The 19,564-nt window shown below is 44.7% G+C and overlaps 1 protein-coding gene across 1 annotated transcript in view; it reads left to right on the plus strand.

Moving 5' to 3' along the window:
• The window catches only part of LOC149340761 (thyroglobulin-like), a 95,495-nt gene extending 88,460 nt beyond the window's left edge, over nt 1-7,035 (plus strand). Inside the window, exon 8 of the mRNA XM_089549611.1 lies at nt 6,676-7,035. Within this exon, the coding sequence (XP_089405737.1) occupies nt 6,676-7,016 (341 nt within the window). The 3' untranslated portion in view covers nt 7,017-7,035. The remainder of the gene's footprint in view (nt 1-6,675) is intronic.
• The last annotated feature ends 12,529 nt before the right edge of the window (nt 7,036-19,564 follow it).

Genomic DNA, 19,564 nt, shown 5'->3' on the forward strand with positions numbered 1-19,564 from the left:
CTTGCTGTGTTCAAGTCGATAGGTGTGGAGTAGGATGTTGAGTTATAGGCTATAGTGCAATTTACAAAGAAAGACAAGACGCGATGCCTTATGTCTGCATTCCAACTTTAGAAGGTTAACATTCTCTTTTATTACAGTGATGCTTGATAGTAACGGGAGTGCCGACGTGTGCTGAGTTGACTGGCTCCGTTTGGCAGTGTCTCTGATTTGTTAATAAGGCACTGTTGATGAGAACTCCAAGTGAATGATGCATATTCAAGCCTCGATCTGACTAGCGCCGTATAACCAATTAGTCGCGTATTATCTTTGTTAGCTTTGCAAAGTGACCAAAGAATGAACCTAGAGTTTTATATTTGTTAGAAGGTGACTGATATGGATACTACACGACAAGTTACGGGTAGATACACGTCTAGCATGATACTGTCATCAACGAAATATGCGGGGTGATAAGGCGCAAGCATAAGATGAAAACTGCTTGGCAAGCGTGGAGAGGTAAAAATGTTCGTGCTGTTTTGTAAAATGTATTCCCACATGTATTTCAACATCGGTGGACTATGAGCAATGGGCTTGTTCCGTCTCCGTTTGCATCACGTCTACGTTTCAAGATCTGTTGTTTATAATGGGAACTGCATTTAAGCATCTTCCGAACAGCGCTTATTCGCATTAGAAGGCAGAGCAGCAGGAAGTTTCCTACAGAGTTGCTGTTTGGTGAATATCTGCGACATGGTTACTAGCGCGAACAGTAGAAGAGGTAGCGAAAAGAAACATACGGGACACAGCTCTAGATAGCGTAAGTTTCACTCACTCGCTCGTTCACTCACTCACTCACTCACTCACTCACTCACTCACTCACTCACTCACTCACTCACTCACTCACTCACTCACTCACTCACTCACTCACTCACTCACTCACTCACTCACTCACTCACTCACTCACTCACTCACTCACTCACTCACTCACTCACTCACTCACTCACTCACTCACTCACTCACTCACTCACTCACTCACTCACTCACTCACTCACTCACTCACTCACTCACTCACTCACTCACTCACTCACTCACTCACTCACTCACTCACTCACTCACTCACTCACTCACTCACTCACTCACTCACTCACTCACTCACTCACTCACTCACTCACTCACTCACTCACTCACTCACTCACTCACTCACTCACTCACTCACTCACTCACTCACTCACTCACTCACTCACTCACTCACTCACTCACTCACTCACTCACTCACTCACTCACTCACTCACTCACTCACTCACTCACTCACTCACTCACTCACTCACTCACTCACTCACTCACTCACTCACTCACTCACTCACTCACTCACTCACTCACTCACTCACTCACTCACTCACTCACTCACTCACTCACTCACTCACTCACTCACTCACTCACTCACTCACTCACTCACTCACTCACTCACTCACTCACTCAAATCACGACAGTCATGATGTATGTTATGATAATGTCCTAAATACCTCAAATACATGAGGCGCTGGGTCAAGAATAACGGGATCTCACACAGGCTTTCAGATTTGCTCTTCTTAGCCGTTTATTTCTGTGTATGTGCTGGTGAAAAGAATTAAGGCATTTCATGACATCTTTTTTTATTTCCGTGGTAGAATGTCGACATTTTGGAAGTGTGAAGCTCTTACTATTTGCAAGGACGCAGTCAGCAGTGCACAAAGCACACCGCCTCCTTCTCTGTTGGTCGGTTACATCCGCGTGTCTCAATACTCATTATTTCGTTCTGCCGAGGAGCACTGGCTTACACAACACTGACATAATGCTGCATTCCTCATACCTAAAAGTACAGCTGGCAACTGCGCATAAGTTAGTTTTTATTGTTGTGAGAAAAGGCAAACAAGAGGCAACTTTGCTGTTACTTTTTTATTTAGTAAGTCGATATTTACCAACCGCAATTCAAGAAGCGGACGAGTTAACTCTGAACGTGACACCTCCAAATTCAAACATAGCCTTCACACTTCTAATATTGTAGTATACTGGTAGTATAGTTGTATGTGACCAATTTTTGTAGATATATTCCTGTCAATGCTTGAGGATTTCCAAACGTTTTTTTCTGTATGTGACCAATTTTTGTAGATTGCTTGAGAATTTCCAAACATTTCTTTCTGCCTAGCGTTGTATTATCTTCTATCCCCACTCCAAGCGGAGCAGAGAAGCAATTAAGAAACCGCGCTCTCGCTCAAAACGAGGGCAGTCACAGAGGAGGTCCTTTAACAGAGACCAACGTTCTGGTGCCTTGGACACAACCTTCCACACAACGGAAAGCGGTGAAAGCGCTCCTGAATTTCTTAAGGGGCTCGGGGTTGCATTCCCGCCTATAATCTTAAAGTTTTCAGTGCGCGCCCTCTATCCCTGTGACATAGTGGTCGCTGGACACTTAGAAAACTAATTTCCTTGCTGCTCTTTTTCTTTTTTCCCCTTTGTTCCCCTCCCCAAGTGTAGGATAGCCAACTGGGCATCGCCTGGTTAACCTCCCTGCCTTTCCGTCCTTTTATCTCTCTCTCTCTATCCCCCCCCCCCACACACGCACACACTCTGTTATGCAATACCTTGTAAAGGCTCCTTAATCGTTGAACAACTGATGATGATGATGAGAATCGCTTTATAAGCCGAAGTAGATATATAAACCTCAGTCCTCATGCATTGCATCTTGACGCGTCTCTGAAAACTTCAAGACAATACAGCTTGAAAGCGCTATTTTCATACCTTTTCTATTAGAAGCTTTTTATGTCATCCTGTCTGACCAAGCGCGCCTTTTAACAGCGATAGCCGTTGTAACTGGATCCTAGTTAGCGAGGCGTATCGTGTGAATGAGGCTTGACGACCGAAAAAGATATTTTCCAGAGGCGCTAGGCCATTAAGGCTCGGAGTTTATTCAGGAATGAGATTTCGCCCTGCGGAAATTGGGATGCAGTAGTCTGCCTTGTACACAAACACACACAATACAGTCAAAAAGAGGGCTAACTTAATTCAGGACGCAGGAGGCAGAATTAGGACTCAGTGAGGCGGTCGCGGAGTTCTGCGTTCTGGCCGCTGTCAAAGTCTACGGCGTAAGTTTGTTTTCATCACAGTGCACATACTTAGCGCGTCATGTTAGCGCGGCAGTAAAGCCTGTAGTGCTGTGGACTCTTTGGTGTTCCACTTTCCATTAGGACGTGCAAAATGAAGCCGACGCTTCTTTTTATAAAACAGTGCATTCTGCAACCCACTGTATTGCGCAAATGCCTTCGTAGTTGGAGCGGCGTGAAAATGGAACGAATCAGAAGTAAAACAATGTTTTTACTGTGCTGAAATCCCTTTTACCCGTCTGCTGTCTTTCCTTTTTCTTTAGTTACCGAAAGGTCCTTGGTTTCTTGAATACGACTGGCGCATTTTCTGTTTCCACTCATGAACTAGCTCATTGCAGTCTCATATGGCCTCTCCTATCCCCTGCCCCCCTGCTCTATATACAAGAAATGAACGAAAATAGAAAACACTTTTTTAGTTACGCCGCTTTTCCAGACACCAACAGTTCTGGACACCTTATGCTCAACAACAATAGCCAGGCTAGGAATCGTTTTAGACTTCAGTCTGGAAATTTTCCGCGAGGAGCTCATGCATAATTCGCGTGCAGATAAGGCATCGGGGGATTCGGCGCGCAGTGACACATACAAAAAAAAAACAAAAAACAAGAGGTTCTTCGGCTTTTCAGAGGTTTAGAGCTTAATTCAGGACTTAATATTTCTGATTTCGTGAAAAGATATTCTTGATGTTCTTTAGTGCGCGCCTTGGCTGCAGACCTCCTTTTTCACTGCGAGAAGGGAAACTTCTCCAGCGTGAGGAAGAGGGGAGGGACTGCGCCTGGAGTTTTTATTTTTTCATCTCCTCGGTATGTACGACGGGAAAGAGGTAGGCTTTGCGCTTGGAACGCAAGGGGCGCAAATTGTGTATAACAACTCAAGTCAGGCACATTTTAGGCGCGCTTTCTTCTGCAAAAACGTCTGTCGGCAACAATAATTTGCTGGTGCGCTCTTAGCCTAGACTCATCAAAAACAGCTGTGCCGCCTCGTACGCGCAATTTCGCTGAAGTTTCGCGAAGCAAGGCTTGATAACTTAATACAGAGAGCTTCTCATGTGAAAAAAGGAATTATACCGGGCTTCAGAGCAGTGGTTTTTAACACAAAGAAAAATTTGTCGTGTAGTGCGCGCCTGGGTTATAAAAGTACCATGAGTGCTCACGAAACTGTGTGCGGAAACGCTTCTCTCGAAGAAGCCGAAGTAAGTTATCCTTATTGGCCCTGAATTTGAAACATGTGCGCACTATATCAGGAGCAGAACAACAACAACAACAACGACGATGACGACAACAACAGCAACAATGACGACAACAAGAACAACAACAACGACAATAACGACAACAACAACGACAACGACGACAACTACAACAAAAGCCTTTTCAGTCCTAAATCATAGAGAATGCATTATGCGTCGCATGTAATGTGAGTAGACAAAATCCTTTTCGTGCTGTTCTACTGTTCCGATGCTGCTCGTGCGGATGCCAACTTACTGAAAACCAAAGAAAATAGAATGCCTTATTCCTGTAACCAAAAGAGAACCGCAAAGTTCATGTGCTTTCAGACATAGTAGGCATGTCTGTTTTTATTAGTAGCGTGTAGCCTGTCTATAATAAGCGCTGCTCTCGCAAAGCGCTAGGATTCCGAGAAGTCGGTTGGGTATAGACAAGAGAAAAGAATTCAGGAATTGGGTAGGCTTTGCCTCGTCTTGGGTATGATGAAATGCGTCAAACATTCGAGGGATTTCTTTTTATTAGTTCACTGAAAGCTAGATCTCTCCGAATGTTGCATACTTACGCTTCAAAGCTTTTCGAAAGCTATACCTTCCTTGTGCATCACTGTTCTATCGTTACTGCAATGATGTCACGTACTTCTTGAAAAGTGCGCAAAATTCAAGATCCTTCTTCCCACGGTTTTGAAATCCGCTCAAAGGACCACCGTTCGTCTTTTTATGAGATGTGTTTGTCTGTCCAGTTTAACAGCAATCAGTGAGATCTTCAGGGCCTATTTCGAAACTGGTTGAAAGAGTAAAATTAAAAACATAAAAAAGATAAGCGATGGGACAGCTAACAGTTCGGCCTTTTCGGGAATCAGAGACTGGATGTTCCATGCAAAATTTTTTTCCCGGTTCAGAAACAAGGTGAATATGTTCTTGTCGTCAAGCGATTGATGTCTACTTGGCATTATAGATGCAAAAGGGAGAAAAGTGCATTGTTTTCAAGCATTGCAGCATGCAGTAAATACATTACTGTAAGCGTAAGACAATGTCTAGACCATTATGTCTAGACCAATGTCTAGACCAATTTTACTGTCGAAACTCCTCAGACAGCGTGGATATTCATTTAACAAATCTGTGGCCACCCCTATATTTCTCTAATACAAAAGCACTACACACACACACATACAAAAGATTTATGTCTCAGACAGACGTTGCAGATAGGTGGCGTGCTAGCCACTGCATTGGCGAGCGAGGACTTTGATGTTCATTGCATCTTGTATCAAAACTTTATGACGTTCATGTTCTTTGATGTTAAAAAAAATACGAATAACATTGTAGCCAGCGTGACTCATGACTTTGTGCTACACACAAATGCTACTGGGGTAGCGCCCTTGTCTCAAATTAGAACCGCTAGAGTAGCGACTTAGAAAATCTTGAATAGGTTTTCCCTAGAGAGGTTTCTGTTCTCATGCTGGCTCTTCTGAACAGGAAGACTTCAAATTTGTTTTGGTTGACAGGAACACCGCGGTCCACGTTCAATCTGTGTGCCACTGAATAACTTTATATAGCCGCTTATATAGTGAGCGTGGTTTCCGTTCTAATTTGGTAAGTAATAGGAACGGGGATTCACGCTTTTGTCCGTCCTTGAGACCTTTTTGTCTGCCTTTTGTTCAGAGTTGCCTTTGCTCTCCCTGTCTGAATAAACATTTCGTTTAATCATTTTTAGTGCATTGCTTAGTAGAAAAGAAAAACTCAAGACGAACTGCTCGGTTAGCTGGTTCCACATCCTTTGTGCATGTGGTGTCGTTGTGGTGTCTTCCTAAGGTCCAGCTTTCTTGGAGAAGAATTTTGAATATTGGAATATTGTAAGGTACGGTTCTAAAAATATTGAAGGTAATGGTCCTATCTTCTGATATGTAGCGAAATCGTTATTTTAAAGTGTTTCAAACGATCGCATCGAACAGTTACGAACATAGAGCACCAACGGGGATTGCTTTTCACAATAGCAAATAAGTAAATAGAAAAAATAATAATAAAAGACTACCGTAGGGAGAACTGCGGATGTATTGATTGTTAGTGAAATCTTATATTATATGAAAAACTTGCGTTAATAAATGGTCTCAAGATAAAAAATGCTTTTGTCCAGAATTGCTGGGTATGTATCCGTCCATGTTGATGTTTTTGTGTGCTGCGTTGAAGTGAAAGAAAAAACCATTTTTGTATTGATAGTGGCACAGTAATAATTAGTTTATCAAGGTATATGTTCGAAACAGTAACCCTGTGGGAGCGCTTTTAAGGAGCCATGGCCCGTAAGTTGAGCGCTTGAGTGTCGCTGAGTGGTACTGGCATATACTGCAGACTGCGCCCTGGACGAACACGACCGTACCCGACGGTTCGCCAACCTACCCAAGTGGTCGTGCGACCAGTACGGCAGCTTCAGGCGAGTCCAGCATCCAGTGCGGGGCTACTGCGTGTGCGTCGAGCCGGACGGAAGTGCTTTGCGGCCGTGTCCGGGAACATCGCCGGCGTTTGCCTCGTCTTCGGCAGCGGACGAGGAGTTCGGGGACGTCCTCATGAGCGAACAACGCACGCTGCTCGCATGCTCAGAGACCGATGTCGACATCTACTGCGCCCAGCCGGACATGTTCGCTGAGGCCGTGTGTCGGTGGAGACGCGAGCACAGAAACACCACTCATTAAAACTGAGAGCGCTCGCTGACATTGTGCAGCACTGAATTTTTTTCTCTGAGAAAATTCACAGCCAGACTACCAGGTTCATGCTGACGAGCTCACACCTTTTGTTGAAACTGATTCACTTAGCTTCGCGAGAACAGATGGATGCAACCCTTACAAGCGCGCACACGAACGATAGACTCCCGCCGGCGTCCGACGTTGTGTCGAGAAACTCTGGGTTGGTCGAAAAGGTTTGGTGTCACACGTGGAGCGGCGGCATTGAAAAGTAATGAAAACATTAAAGAAATTGTGGTTACAAGGCCACAACATGGCGTAAACGTCGGTACCACATGTAAGTATATAGGAGTAAATTAACTGCGCTGAAAAGAAAATTGTGGTAATCAGTGGATAATCAAACCCTCGGCCCTTGGATTCCGAGTGACTGACACACACACACACACACACACACACACACACACACACACACACACACACACACACACACACACACACACACACACACACACACACACACACACACACACACACACACACACACACACACACACACACACACACACACACACACACACACACACACACACACACACACACACACACACACACACACACACACACACACACACACACACACACACACACACACACACACACACACACACACACACACACACACACACACACACACACACACACACACACACACACACACACACACACACACACACACACACACACACACACACACACACACACACACACACACACACACACACACACACACACACACACACACACACACACACACACACACACACACACACACACACACACACACACACACACACACACACACACACACACACACACACACACACACACACACACACACACACACACACACACACACACACACACACACACACACACACACACACACACACACACACACACACACACACACACACACACACACACACACACACACACACACACACACACACACACACACACACACACACACACACACACACACACACACACACACACACACACACACACACACACACACACACACACACACACACACACACACACACACACACACACACACACACACACACACACACACACACACACACACACACACACACACACACACACACACACACACACACACACACACACACACACACACACACACACACACACACACACACACACACACACACACACACACACACACACACACACACACACACACACACACACACACACACACACACACACACACACACACACACACACACACACACACACACACACACACACACACACACATGTGATATATATATATATATATATATATATGAGATATATGTGAGATATATATATATATATATATGAGATATATGTGAGATATATATATATATATATATATATATATATGTGAGATATTTGGTTCCCAGCTCTATTAAACGTCAGTTGTATTTTGCTTTAGTACAGTCTCATTTACATTACTGTCTGTTAATCTGGGGCACCACTACCAAGACAAACTTGCACAGGCTTGAGATATTGCAAAAACGGGCTCTGCGTTGCATAGAAGATGTAGGTCCGCTAGAACATACATACCCATTATTCTTAAAACATAATTTACTCAAGATAAATGGACTGTTTCAACTAAAGCTTGCATATCATATTTATCATGAAGTCACCCGTGACCCAGTTTTGTTTTATGCTTTATACTTCCCTAACAATAAACCTTATGATTTCAGGTATAGTCATATTCAAATGCCTCTGATGAGAACGAATTATGGTATGCAGCACATTGATTACTTAATTCCTGATTTACTTAATAAACACCCACGTATTATGGAACTTCTGCAGCAGCCTCGTTCCCCCCGCAACTTCAAGAACATTGTTAAAATGTACCTTCTGTCCCTGTCTCCTCCATAAAGTGTCCAGTTTCTAGTTTTTTTTTTACTCGCTGGGTGTATGTCCAGGTTCGCTATTTTTGGTTTTGTTGTCCTAAAGACGTAGGAGGCATGCGATGCGGTTTTCATTGTTCTTGGTTTGCGTGCTATTTCTCCCCTTGCCTGTATGTTAATTCTGTGTATCTCATTGTTTGCTATTTCAATTGTTTTCTTTTGTCCTAGAGACATTTTAGCTATGCGTTGTTGTTTCCTTCATTTTTCATTGCATCTGTGTTAATTATGTGTAACTCATTGATCGTTACATATAATTCATGTAGTACGTATGCGATGTTGTTACTTTTCTTTTGTTTTTGCTTTGTGTACTTTACTGTGTAATTTGCCACCCCCCTGAGCAATGTAACGGGTGACGGGGCCACGTCAGGCAAAAAATGAATTGCCTTTTGTCCCGTCACCTCTGACAAATCGATGTCAAAATAAACTTCTTCACTTCTTCACTTCATATATATATCGTTATATCGTAGGCTCTTTCACCTTTCACGTAACATAAAAACAGTGTCCGTGTCTTCTGGGCAAGAGGAGCATATGCCGATGCCCATTAACACTATCGTGTCATACTATATAAAGACGGAGCTTAAATGTCCCCCAAATTTTTTTATTTATTCAATGGCGACATCTACGGCGAAGATGGTCGTCTCTGTAGCTTTTCCTTCGCTTCTGCATACTTCCACCAGCAGCAAAAAAGTAAAAAAATGAGTGGCGAGAGAATACGTTTATGGTGAGTTCGCTAAAGTGCTTTTCTTTTTCACAACAACAAAAAAAAAAGCAGCGTTGCGTAAATGCAGAAAAACGGCATGTAGTGCTTTGGAAAACAGACGCTGTGGGCTTCACGACAATGCTTGCCTGTGTTAGCTGCCCAAGAAAACTCGTATCTCGTGCATCCAGGCGTTTGGACCCATGGTTAAATGCTTTTTACGCTGGCCAGGCGCGCGCTCGATTGTAATCGAAAGAGCAGGCAGTGACTGCTTTCCTGAGTGGTCTCGGATTATGTATAAACGGCCATGCCTTATCATGTGCGTCGCACATATTAGTACGTCAGCTCTGTGTCGTTGACGCAGTTGTTAGGGATAGCTGTGTTTCGCCTCGCCGCCAAGTAGCTGATAAGCGTCCTCTATAAGGTCGCCTTTCCTTCGCACATACACTCCGTTTTATGAGACCTCGCTCTGTTTCTTGTTGTATGAAATATCCTGTGAGCTGCGCTGTCGTAATATTGGTGCTAACGCTTTTTTTCTAGGTTTAGGTCATCGTTCGTTTTGCCGCCGGTCAATGTTTCGTTTTCGGGCTAATCTAACCTTGAGATGTTGGCGTCTAATACCAGCTCGCTGGGAACGACGGCATCGGTGGGAAAATCGCATCTTGCATGAACTCTGTATAATACATTAGCTGAAATTATGTGTTTCCGTATTTTCGAAGCTCTGTAGTGTAGAAGACGCCGTCTTCTGCGTCGCCTGTGCGGGGCAGCGGATTCAACCGTCGATGGGAAGCATACGGTTCGTAGGGCTTAGCTCTATGAATAGACAAAGTGATGTGCTCATCTCGTGTCCTGTGTTTTATTCATGCAACTTGCGCGGGATTTCATTTTTCACAGACTAAGTGATACCTCCAGAAAAAGGCCAACATCGGCTACATTGTCCTTGCGTAGGCAGGCAACTATGCAGTATGAGCTTCAGCAGTTGCGCTGCACTTCTGGCACGCAGCCAAAATGAGTATTTTCCGCTTTACAATCTTCGTTCAGCTTGTAGTGCATAAACAAAGCGCATTCACTTTTATGCCGGATGAGAAACTCAGATGCGTCTCTAAGGGGCAAATTAGTTGTTATGATACAATTTCAAAACATACTGTAGTTATTCCTCAAGTCCTTTTTCTATGAAAAATAACGACAGACTGAACCCTCCGTTGTGATGAATTATAGAACGCTATTGTGAGCAGGTACAGTTTTTTTCCTTACAGTTAGGCATAACTGTCAGATACGTAACCTCCTCTTCGAAACAGCATGTTGAATATGCGCGGAAAATGTGACATGTTTGCCCGCGAACGCATTCGTAAATTTAGTTTTCCTACACATCCATGTGTGTAATAACGCAGTAATAACTCTTTACCATCCACATTTACACCTAGGTTTATAGTATTTACAGAGACTTTTTAGCTAAAGAAAAACTCGCCCTAGTCCGGAGTTTCTTATTCAGCTACGAAACGTCTAAGGAAGCTGTATAGTTTTCCTCTGTAATGAGGAAATGAGTTATTACTTGCTTATTAAATTCTTATTCAACCTTGCACGGTTCGTCTAAACAGTGGACCATACATCTGTGCGCTTTCGTTGTCCATACTTCCTTTTCTTTTACTCTCTTGTATATTCAGGCGTCCATTAGCAGCGAGCAATTTTTTCTGACCTGTTGTTTCGGGAAACAAACCAAACCTCTAGTCCTGACTGCTCTTGACAGCTCTCGCAGTCATCGTCTTCATCAGCCTGACTACAAATACTGCAGGGCAAAGGCCTTTCCCATACCTCTGCAGTTAACCCTGTCCTTTGCCAGCTGCGGCCACTGTCTCCCCGCAAACTTCTTAATCTCATCCGCACACCTGACTTTCTGCCGCTCTCTGCTGCGCTTGCCTGCTGTTGGAATCCACTCCACAACTCCTAAGGGCAAGCGGTTATCTTGCCTTCGCATTACATGCGCTGCCCAAGCCGTGTAAATCGTGAAATAGCTTTGGAAATGACGAGGAAAACGCGAGGGGTATTAGAAAACGAGGCTGCAAGCTGCGGTCTCTCTTATTATTAATGTTTGTTATTTATGTTATTTATTTATGTCTGTTGCAGTTATGTGTGTTAGCGAAGAAAGCTGTTTTGTAGCGAGAGCTAAATTGGCCGTATTCTCGCCGTTTCGCTGTGGCCGGTGGCCACACCGCAAGCTGAGCCGTTGCCTAGCAACCACCGCAGCTGGCAGCGGTGCTCGCCGCGCCATCTGTCATGACGTCAGAGGAGGAGCCGGTGAAACCACGTTGAAACAACAGAGGAGGAGCTGGCGTTGTATCGTATATATAGAAGGGTCCGCTTGGTGGGATTCATCGGCAGATATGGCAAGTGAGTCGGAGAGACTGAAAGAAGCCAGGCTTCGTAATCGGAACGAAACCAAGAGGAGGCAGCGAGCCGAGGTGACCGAGGAAGAACGAGTCGCACGCCTCGAGAAGCGTCGTAAGTACTAAGCGGCCAGGCGAGGGGATTCAGATGAGGATGGTTCGTCGTCTAGTTTGCCATGTCGTGCCAGGGCCGCAGATCAACTAAGGAATGAAACCCAGGAGGAGGCAACGAGCTGCGGAGACAGAAACGTGCTCGGCGTATCGAACAGAGACGGCAGAGTGAGGCATTGCGGAGGTGTGTCGTGGCAGGAGACTTTAACCGGACCCCGGACTTGCTTAACGTCCCACTTAAAGGTGAGTTCAACCTGGATCTGGCCAGTGACCCTAACATGCATATTACACAATGGAGAACTACGATCGACCTGGTTTACCAGAGGCAAACCTTGGCCTAAAAGTACTGAGTCGGAGCCATTGAGACGACTGCTTGCTACTTCACCGATCATCAGGCCGTCTTTGTGCGAATCGAGAAACCACAAGATGAAGACTCCGAAAATAAATGCATTACACTTTAAAAATTTCTAGTGTGTAATGTAACCATAACTTAACGGTAGGTAACAACAAAACCTAAACACTGAGACGTACCGAGCTAAACGATAAAGATGTAACCGTAGAGATAACCAAGCTAAACAATAAGATTGACCGTACCTCTCGCTACACACATCCAGGCATAACTGAGTTAAGCCACAGCCATTTTTTTGGGGAGGGGCGCTGTACGTTTTTCAGACGAGTGGTGCGAGTCTTCGTCTTCCCGGAGAATGCAAGAATCCGGCTTGATAGGAAGTAGACGCGGATATTCCCGCTGACTTTTCAATCTGGATGGACAAACAGAACTAGGCTTTGTTCTATTCTATCTATTGTGTTCGTTCTTTATTGTCGGCTTAGAGGAGTAAATTGAACTAAAGACAAAGCCGCTAACATCATTTCGTGTTTGTTCATGTAATGCTGGCTGATTCGATATATCGATTCAGATATTCCCGCTGACTTTTCAATCCAGGTGGACAAACAGACCTCGGCTTTGTAGTTTTGTTGAAGTAATGCATTGAGGTCTAAAAAAAAAAAGATGATTCTGTGAGATCTCCCCCGGCAGCACTCGTGAAAGGGAACAGAAAAGACTTATCCCCCCCCCCCCTCCATTCCCTGCCAGCGAACAGCGCGCCGTCAAAAGCCGCCGCCAGCGCGGAGAAACCCGAGGGATCAGTACATGCTACACTCAGAGTGCTCTTTGTCGACAGAGTGTCCTACGCATCCCGCTGCGAACTTTTGACCCGTGTGCTTTTTGTCGCGCTCCTCACGTCTGTTCGCGCAGAAAGCGAGAAATGGAGTCGTGGAGGCCGGAGAGAATATCCGCTAGAGCAGCGGGAATGGGGCTGCGAAAACAGACGCAGAGTCGGACGTTGTTTATATAGATGACATCTGCGCGTCTGCTATCTCTTTGTGTGTGTGTGTGTGTGTGTGTGTGTGTGTGCGTGCGTGTGTGCGTGCGTGTGTGCGTGTGTGTGTGTGTGCGTGTGTGTGTGTGTGTGTGTGTGTGTGTGTGTGTGTGTGTGTGTGTGCGCGCGCGCGCGCGTGTGTGTGTGTGTGTGCGTGTGCGTGTGTGTATGCGTGTCGTTATTCGTGTGTGTGCGTGTGTGTGTGTCGTTATTCGTGTGTTACTTTATTTATCCTTTGCGCATGCGCTGAGATCGCGGGCATGCTGCTGGTCTGTTTGCTGAGGAGAGAAATAGAGAAGTTTTCTGGATAGTGCTGAGGTAAATAACGAGGAGTCTATTGTTTACACTGATGTATACCTGCCAAACTACGACTATTCAGAGGAATGCGAAAATAGGGAGGATTCGAACGCATCACGATCGTGAAATATGAGGAAGAATGTTGTTTAATCAAGCGAAGAAATCTGATATACAAAAACTTCCGATATGATAATCTGTATTTTGAAGAGAGTATAGAGCAAGAAAAGCAGCCGAGATTGAAAGGGAGAAGATTTATAAAATATGAGAAAAATAAAAATGAAGGAAAATTGGAAAAATTGGTGAGTCGGTGTAATAGGCGTATAAGGCTTGTCACAAAGGATAGTGCGCTGAAGACAATAAAACAAGGAAATTAGAAGCTTGGCGTCACTGCGCTTGATCTCGAACCGAATGCACAACACTAAGAAGGCTTTAAGTCTACGCTCGCAATTAGTTGAGCAGTATGCTGCATCCCAGCCCGTCACACTGCCCGGGAAGCACCACAGTGCGGCTTGGTGAAAAGGACGCACTTCAGAAGGCGTCCCGAACTTCTCTACGTCTGCGTTGCTCCTCATTTGATCCTCGTCTTCATCAGTTGCTTACACGAACTATCCTTTGCATATTCTCTCCGGTATACTTTTCATTTCATTTCATTTATTGATCCCTTAAAGGCCCGAAGGCCATCACTTCCATCATATCCCTCTCCTATTTGATTTCCTGCCGCGGATAATTCGGGTTTCCATCGAAAAGTGAGGCATTTGCGGTGCTCGCATACAATATTTATTTTCTTTTTTTCCGAGCAGCCGCTACTCCTCTAATACAATTTCATTTGACGTTGTCGGCTAATTATGTTTGAATAAGTGGGGCGCAAGGAAATGAAGATTCAACACAAAGTGCACATACTGAGGTAAACTACAACATGCAAACACAACAAGTGCACAAGCTGTCGCCATGCACACAGGGCTTGGCCAAAGGCCCACATCTCTGCGCAGTGGGTTTCCGACATTGGATTTTGCGTCTCTTTGATCCAACCAGTGTGCGAACTTGTACGTAGTATTCGATTAAGATGCTTCGCCGCCGTCTGCGCACATCGCGAGGCCTGAGGGGGCAATGAAATTGCATTGACTCGTTTCGGGGTCATGTGCAGAATTACGGCTGCATTACTACGAGGTAGTAATAAAACTTATTTGTTACTGCGTACGGAGGACCTTGAACACAAGTGCGATGGTAGCTAGCTCCAAAAGAGGTGGTAAAGCATTCCCTCCATCCGCACTGCCAAGCCTGTAAGAGCCAAATTCGACCGTTGTTCAATGATGTTGGCTTCTGGTGCTGGGGAAATTTTAGTGTTTGCCTGTGCAGAACGTAACGCTCATGGACGGCTACAGTTTAGTGCGAAAGCTGATGTAGCTTTGGTTTAGCTACAGCGCTTTGCATTCTAGTGTGGAATCTTCAGCGTCAGCAGTAAGACTTAATATAAATGTCTTAATTTAATTTATCGCGGAGGAGAAATTCTAGAGGCCCGTGTACTGTGCGTTGTCAGTGCACGTTAAAAAACCCCAGGTGGTCGAAATTTCCGGAGCCCTCCACTACGGCGTCTCTCATAGCCTTAGTCGCTTTGGGACGTTAAACCCCATAAACCAACCAACCTTAATTTAATTTAACTTAATGAATTTTAATTTAACTTGATTCATTTCAATGGCCACCATGAAGGGCGAGAGAGTGGGATTAATCAAAATGGCTAAACCAAAGCTGTAACAGATTTCGCTGATTAAGGCGCTAAGCCATTAAGCTTAGCTCGACGAATCTTTTTTATCATTTCACACACACAGAGATAATTCACTCAATAGCATTTCTTTGCTAAATGATGAGAAATAGATCTGGTTCTATAACTTACTTCTGAGACGCCGGCGGCATGTCTATCGATTGCTACTTTGAATTGCCAAACTGACCTCAGTGCTTTGGCATAAAGTACACCAATGCACTTAATTAGGTGTTATGGTCTAATTACAACAGACAATATTGCTCTTTCCTCATGAGTGTGTTCATTAGTGACATGAGCGGAATTTGAGATGAGTGGAATTTTCTATTCATTGTTTAAATGTCCTATTATGCAGATTACTCCGTCGCGCACATCACCTTCATCAGCATTGAATTTATTTCGTGAAAGGAAAAACCTAACTGATGTTGAACTGATGATTATGAGTGGCTAATGATGAAGAATTAACACGTTACAACACACCAATGATTGTTCACGGGTTCTGGAACGGCACCACATGGTCGGCTTGGTTAATGACTGCCGGTTTGTTTCCGAATTGTAAAAGTTATCATCGAACGCGATGTGAGAAAAATATTGTGTTAAAAAGATTTAGCAAATATTCCATTTTTTAAATATCCCTACAGTTAAAAGCTTCACGTTTTAAGTAAAAAAAAAAGCTAGTTTATCGGCTGTGGATGACCTTTTCCTAAGCGACGACAGTGGGCACTTGTTGTGGGTGATTGCAGCGGAAACGTAAGAACATTTTTCCTCACATCTTGGATTACTACTAAAAGGTTACTGCAGATGCAGCAGCTCTGGGTGCACCCAAGAAGAGCGTTTCTCGTATACCATCTCCTAACATAAGAGGCTTCAGGACATCGCCTTTTTCATCGTTACCCAGTTTAACGCCGCCTGACATTTCCCAGCATCGCGCGATGCTGGTTCTTACATCGGCTGAAGAGGAGGCTGATCGTCTTTGCCCGCGACTCCGACGCCTTGTAAGCGGTTTAGTACTGCCACGTTAAGACTTGCTTACTGGCTTGTCTGAAATGCATCTCTATGAGAGTAAAAAAAAAAGTTCGATGTTATTAAGCTAGGATGCGGCTCTAGTTGCTAAAGATTCGTGATGAAGCAACATTAAAGCCATGCCGCTAGCAGAATACAGATACAGGACAGAGAGAGAGAGAATAAACTTTACTTATAGAGTCTTTGAAGAAGAAGGCTCTCTTCTGGCGCAGGTGGGCTACTGTCGCTTGGTGGCCTTGATCTCTCGGATCTCGGCGACCTGGTCAGCTCTCTCTGTGAGCAACTTTTGCTGCCACAGGTCCGAGCTGCGCAGCGCGGTCTCCCACTGCTCCTCTGTGGTTATTCCGCTTAAACGGTTTTTACTGCAGGCCCTTATGATGTGGTTAAGGTTAACATACTCTCCGCAGCTTTTGCATTCTGCAGAGTATTATCTGGATGAATTTTGTCTAGTATTGCGGGGCATGGGAATGTGTGCGTTTGGAGCTCCCTGAGAGTGGCTGCTTGCTCTTGCGTGAGCGTGGGGTTGGGAGGGGAATATTCCAATCTTCTCCTTTGATAGAAAGTCGTGATTCCACTAAAAGTGAGTAGATGGTCCCTCGCTGAGCTGAGCTGGCCCCGTGGTTTGGGAACGCGTCTGGTCCTGCCCGGTTAGTTAGTTCTCGGGCTATGTTGTTGACCTTTTCGTTTCCTGGGAGGCCTGAGTGTGCGGGGGTCCATATTATTTTGATTCGAGTTTCTGGGCGGTATTAACTAATTAGTTTTGCGGCCGGGAGGTGTACTCTGGCTTTTATGAAGTTATTTATCGCAGTTTTTGAATCGCTTATTATGGCCTTTTCCTGCGAAATTTATATGTACAGCATCAACTGAAATTCTTTTTTTATTCCGAACGCTATATACCTACCAGTGGAAACAACCACACATGCCCACATTAGCATCAATAAAAGTGCACTATAAGACTACAAAACGATGTTAACTGTTGAAAAGGTATGACACTGCCCATCGGGACAATGAACTCGACACCATTCTGGCGCACGGGTCCCTTTTCTTGGTAGCAATATAATAAGGTTGTCGGCGATCCTAGTCGCACGACGCCGGTGCCGAACCTTAATCTCGTATTTTCAAAAGGTGAAGAAGAGCCGCGGTTTCGACACTAATTCGTGAACTGTGTAAAAGCTGCTTCTTTTAAAAATGGGCTGTTGCTTCCTTGGGCTCGTATTGACAAAGAAGCAGCACTCACTCATTTCGCCTCTCATTATCGAGGTTGCGTCATGTTCCGTTTTTCTAATACGCAGAGATTGTTTCAGCACCGGCATCGTAAGACCAGACTGGTAGCAGAAGCTCATGACGTTAAGACAGGTGACACACGTGCCATGCAGGCGTCAATTTAGTCACTCAGGCGACAAGTCACTTATCTTGACGACAGGTTTATTGGGTTTTGGTTATGTTTTGCTGCGCAGTTTTTATTTTTCCCGGGGGTGTGTGCTTGCTTGCAAGCCTCGATCGGCGGATGTACAAGCAATGTTTATATACCCACTGATAGACCCACCACAACCCATAACCGGTAGGAGGAAGTTCTATCATCTCTTTCTCTTGATAAATCAGAGTAGTCTGCGAGTTGCTGACCCGAATTTGAGAAGATAGCGTCAGCCTGAAGGATGGAGACATAAAAGGGCGACTCTACGCCTCCGCTCTCGGTGCAGTCCTGCTATTCGCGGTTCTTTTGTTACTATCTTCCCCTTAATTTTTCAAACAATTATATAACAGCAAAGAACAAGCTCACGCCACTTCTTCGAATGCCATTCGTACGGAAACAGCAATCAGGGAGCCAAAATTGTAATTTTCGTCTTTTCCTCATTCAACTGTTCTCGAAGCTGTGCATCTCCGTTTCCAGAGAACTATTTATATTGATTTGTTTTGATAGCTTTCGTAACATATGACACAGACCGTCCATGACACTCAAGTTTTCAGGCTAAGGGGCCAGCTTGTAATTAAAATGCAGCAAAGCAGAGTTAACATTCCTCCTCGCACCGTTGAAGATAATCTACACACTGTTGGCAAGGGTGTAGGGCGCAAGCGCCAACTCTCAACCGGCGTGCACATGAGATTTATTTTTGAGAGGAAGAAGAAGGAAGGAACGTGCTTGCGAATAGAAATATTGGCTTCTATTAAGAAACTTGGTAAAAACAAAAACTTATTAGAATCGCCGAGCGCTTCCCTCCGCTCGCCACAATTGCTTCGAGCGTTGGAGATGAATGAAACCAATGAAAAGGAAGATAGCTTTTCTTTTTTTCGTGGGATAGTAGGAAAAGGAGATAGCAGAGTTGCAGGAAATGGTGAAGTCGGCTATTCTCAGAAAGGGTGATCGATCGAGGAGGGGGGAGCTTCGTGCTGAAGAAAAAGGAGTCAGCGGAGTGTGTGCAAGAACACGAAACACCCAGAATCTTGATAGAAATGTATGAAGGGAGGGTCTTCAGTCGCGGCATCTAGGTTTGCCTGGGCGATGATTGAAAACCTCGAAATAAATGGAGTAAACGCACAATATGAGCACAATGGTAGCCTATGCGAAGGTTCAGAAGACATAAGGAACGTAACTAGCGGTAACGCAAGGACACAAAGAGTTAATCGTGTTGCTACGGACACTCCGGTTCGGGGAAGACAATGACGCGTAGCAAGAGATGAAAGTACATTAAAAAGACGAGGAAGGAATGCTTGACAAGAAAATAAGATTAAGACAGATTAGGGCCCGGTGCTAAATTAGACTGCATTTCATTCTCTATCGTAGTAACATTTAAAAGCGTTGTTCACGAAAGCTCAACGGGAAACATGTGTGAAAAACCTACGAGGAGGGGGCGTCTTACGCAACTAGAGTCATTGCTCAAAAGAGCTGATGCGTTCGAGAGTTAACCCTGCAACACCCCA

Source organism: Amblyomma mixtum, chromosome 6 (assembly GCF_055824585.1).
Source record: "Amblyomma mixtum isolate Tamu chromosome 6, ASM5582458v1, whole genome shotgun sequence".
NCBI lineage: Eukaryota > Metazoa > Arthropoda > Arachnida > Ixodida > Ixodidae > Amblyomma > Amblyomma mixtum.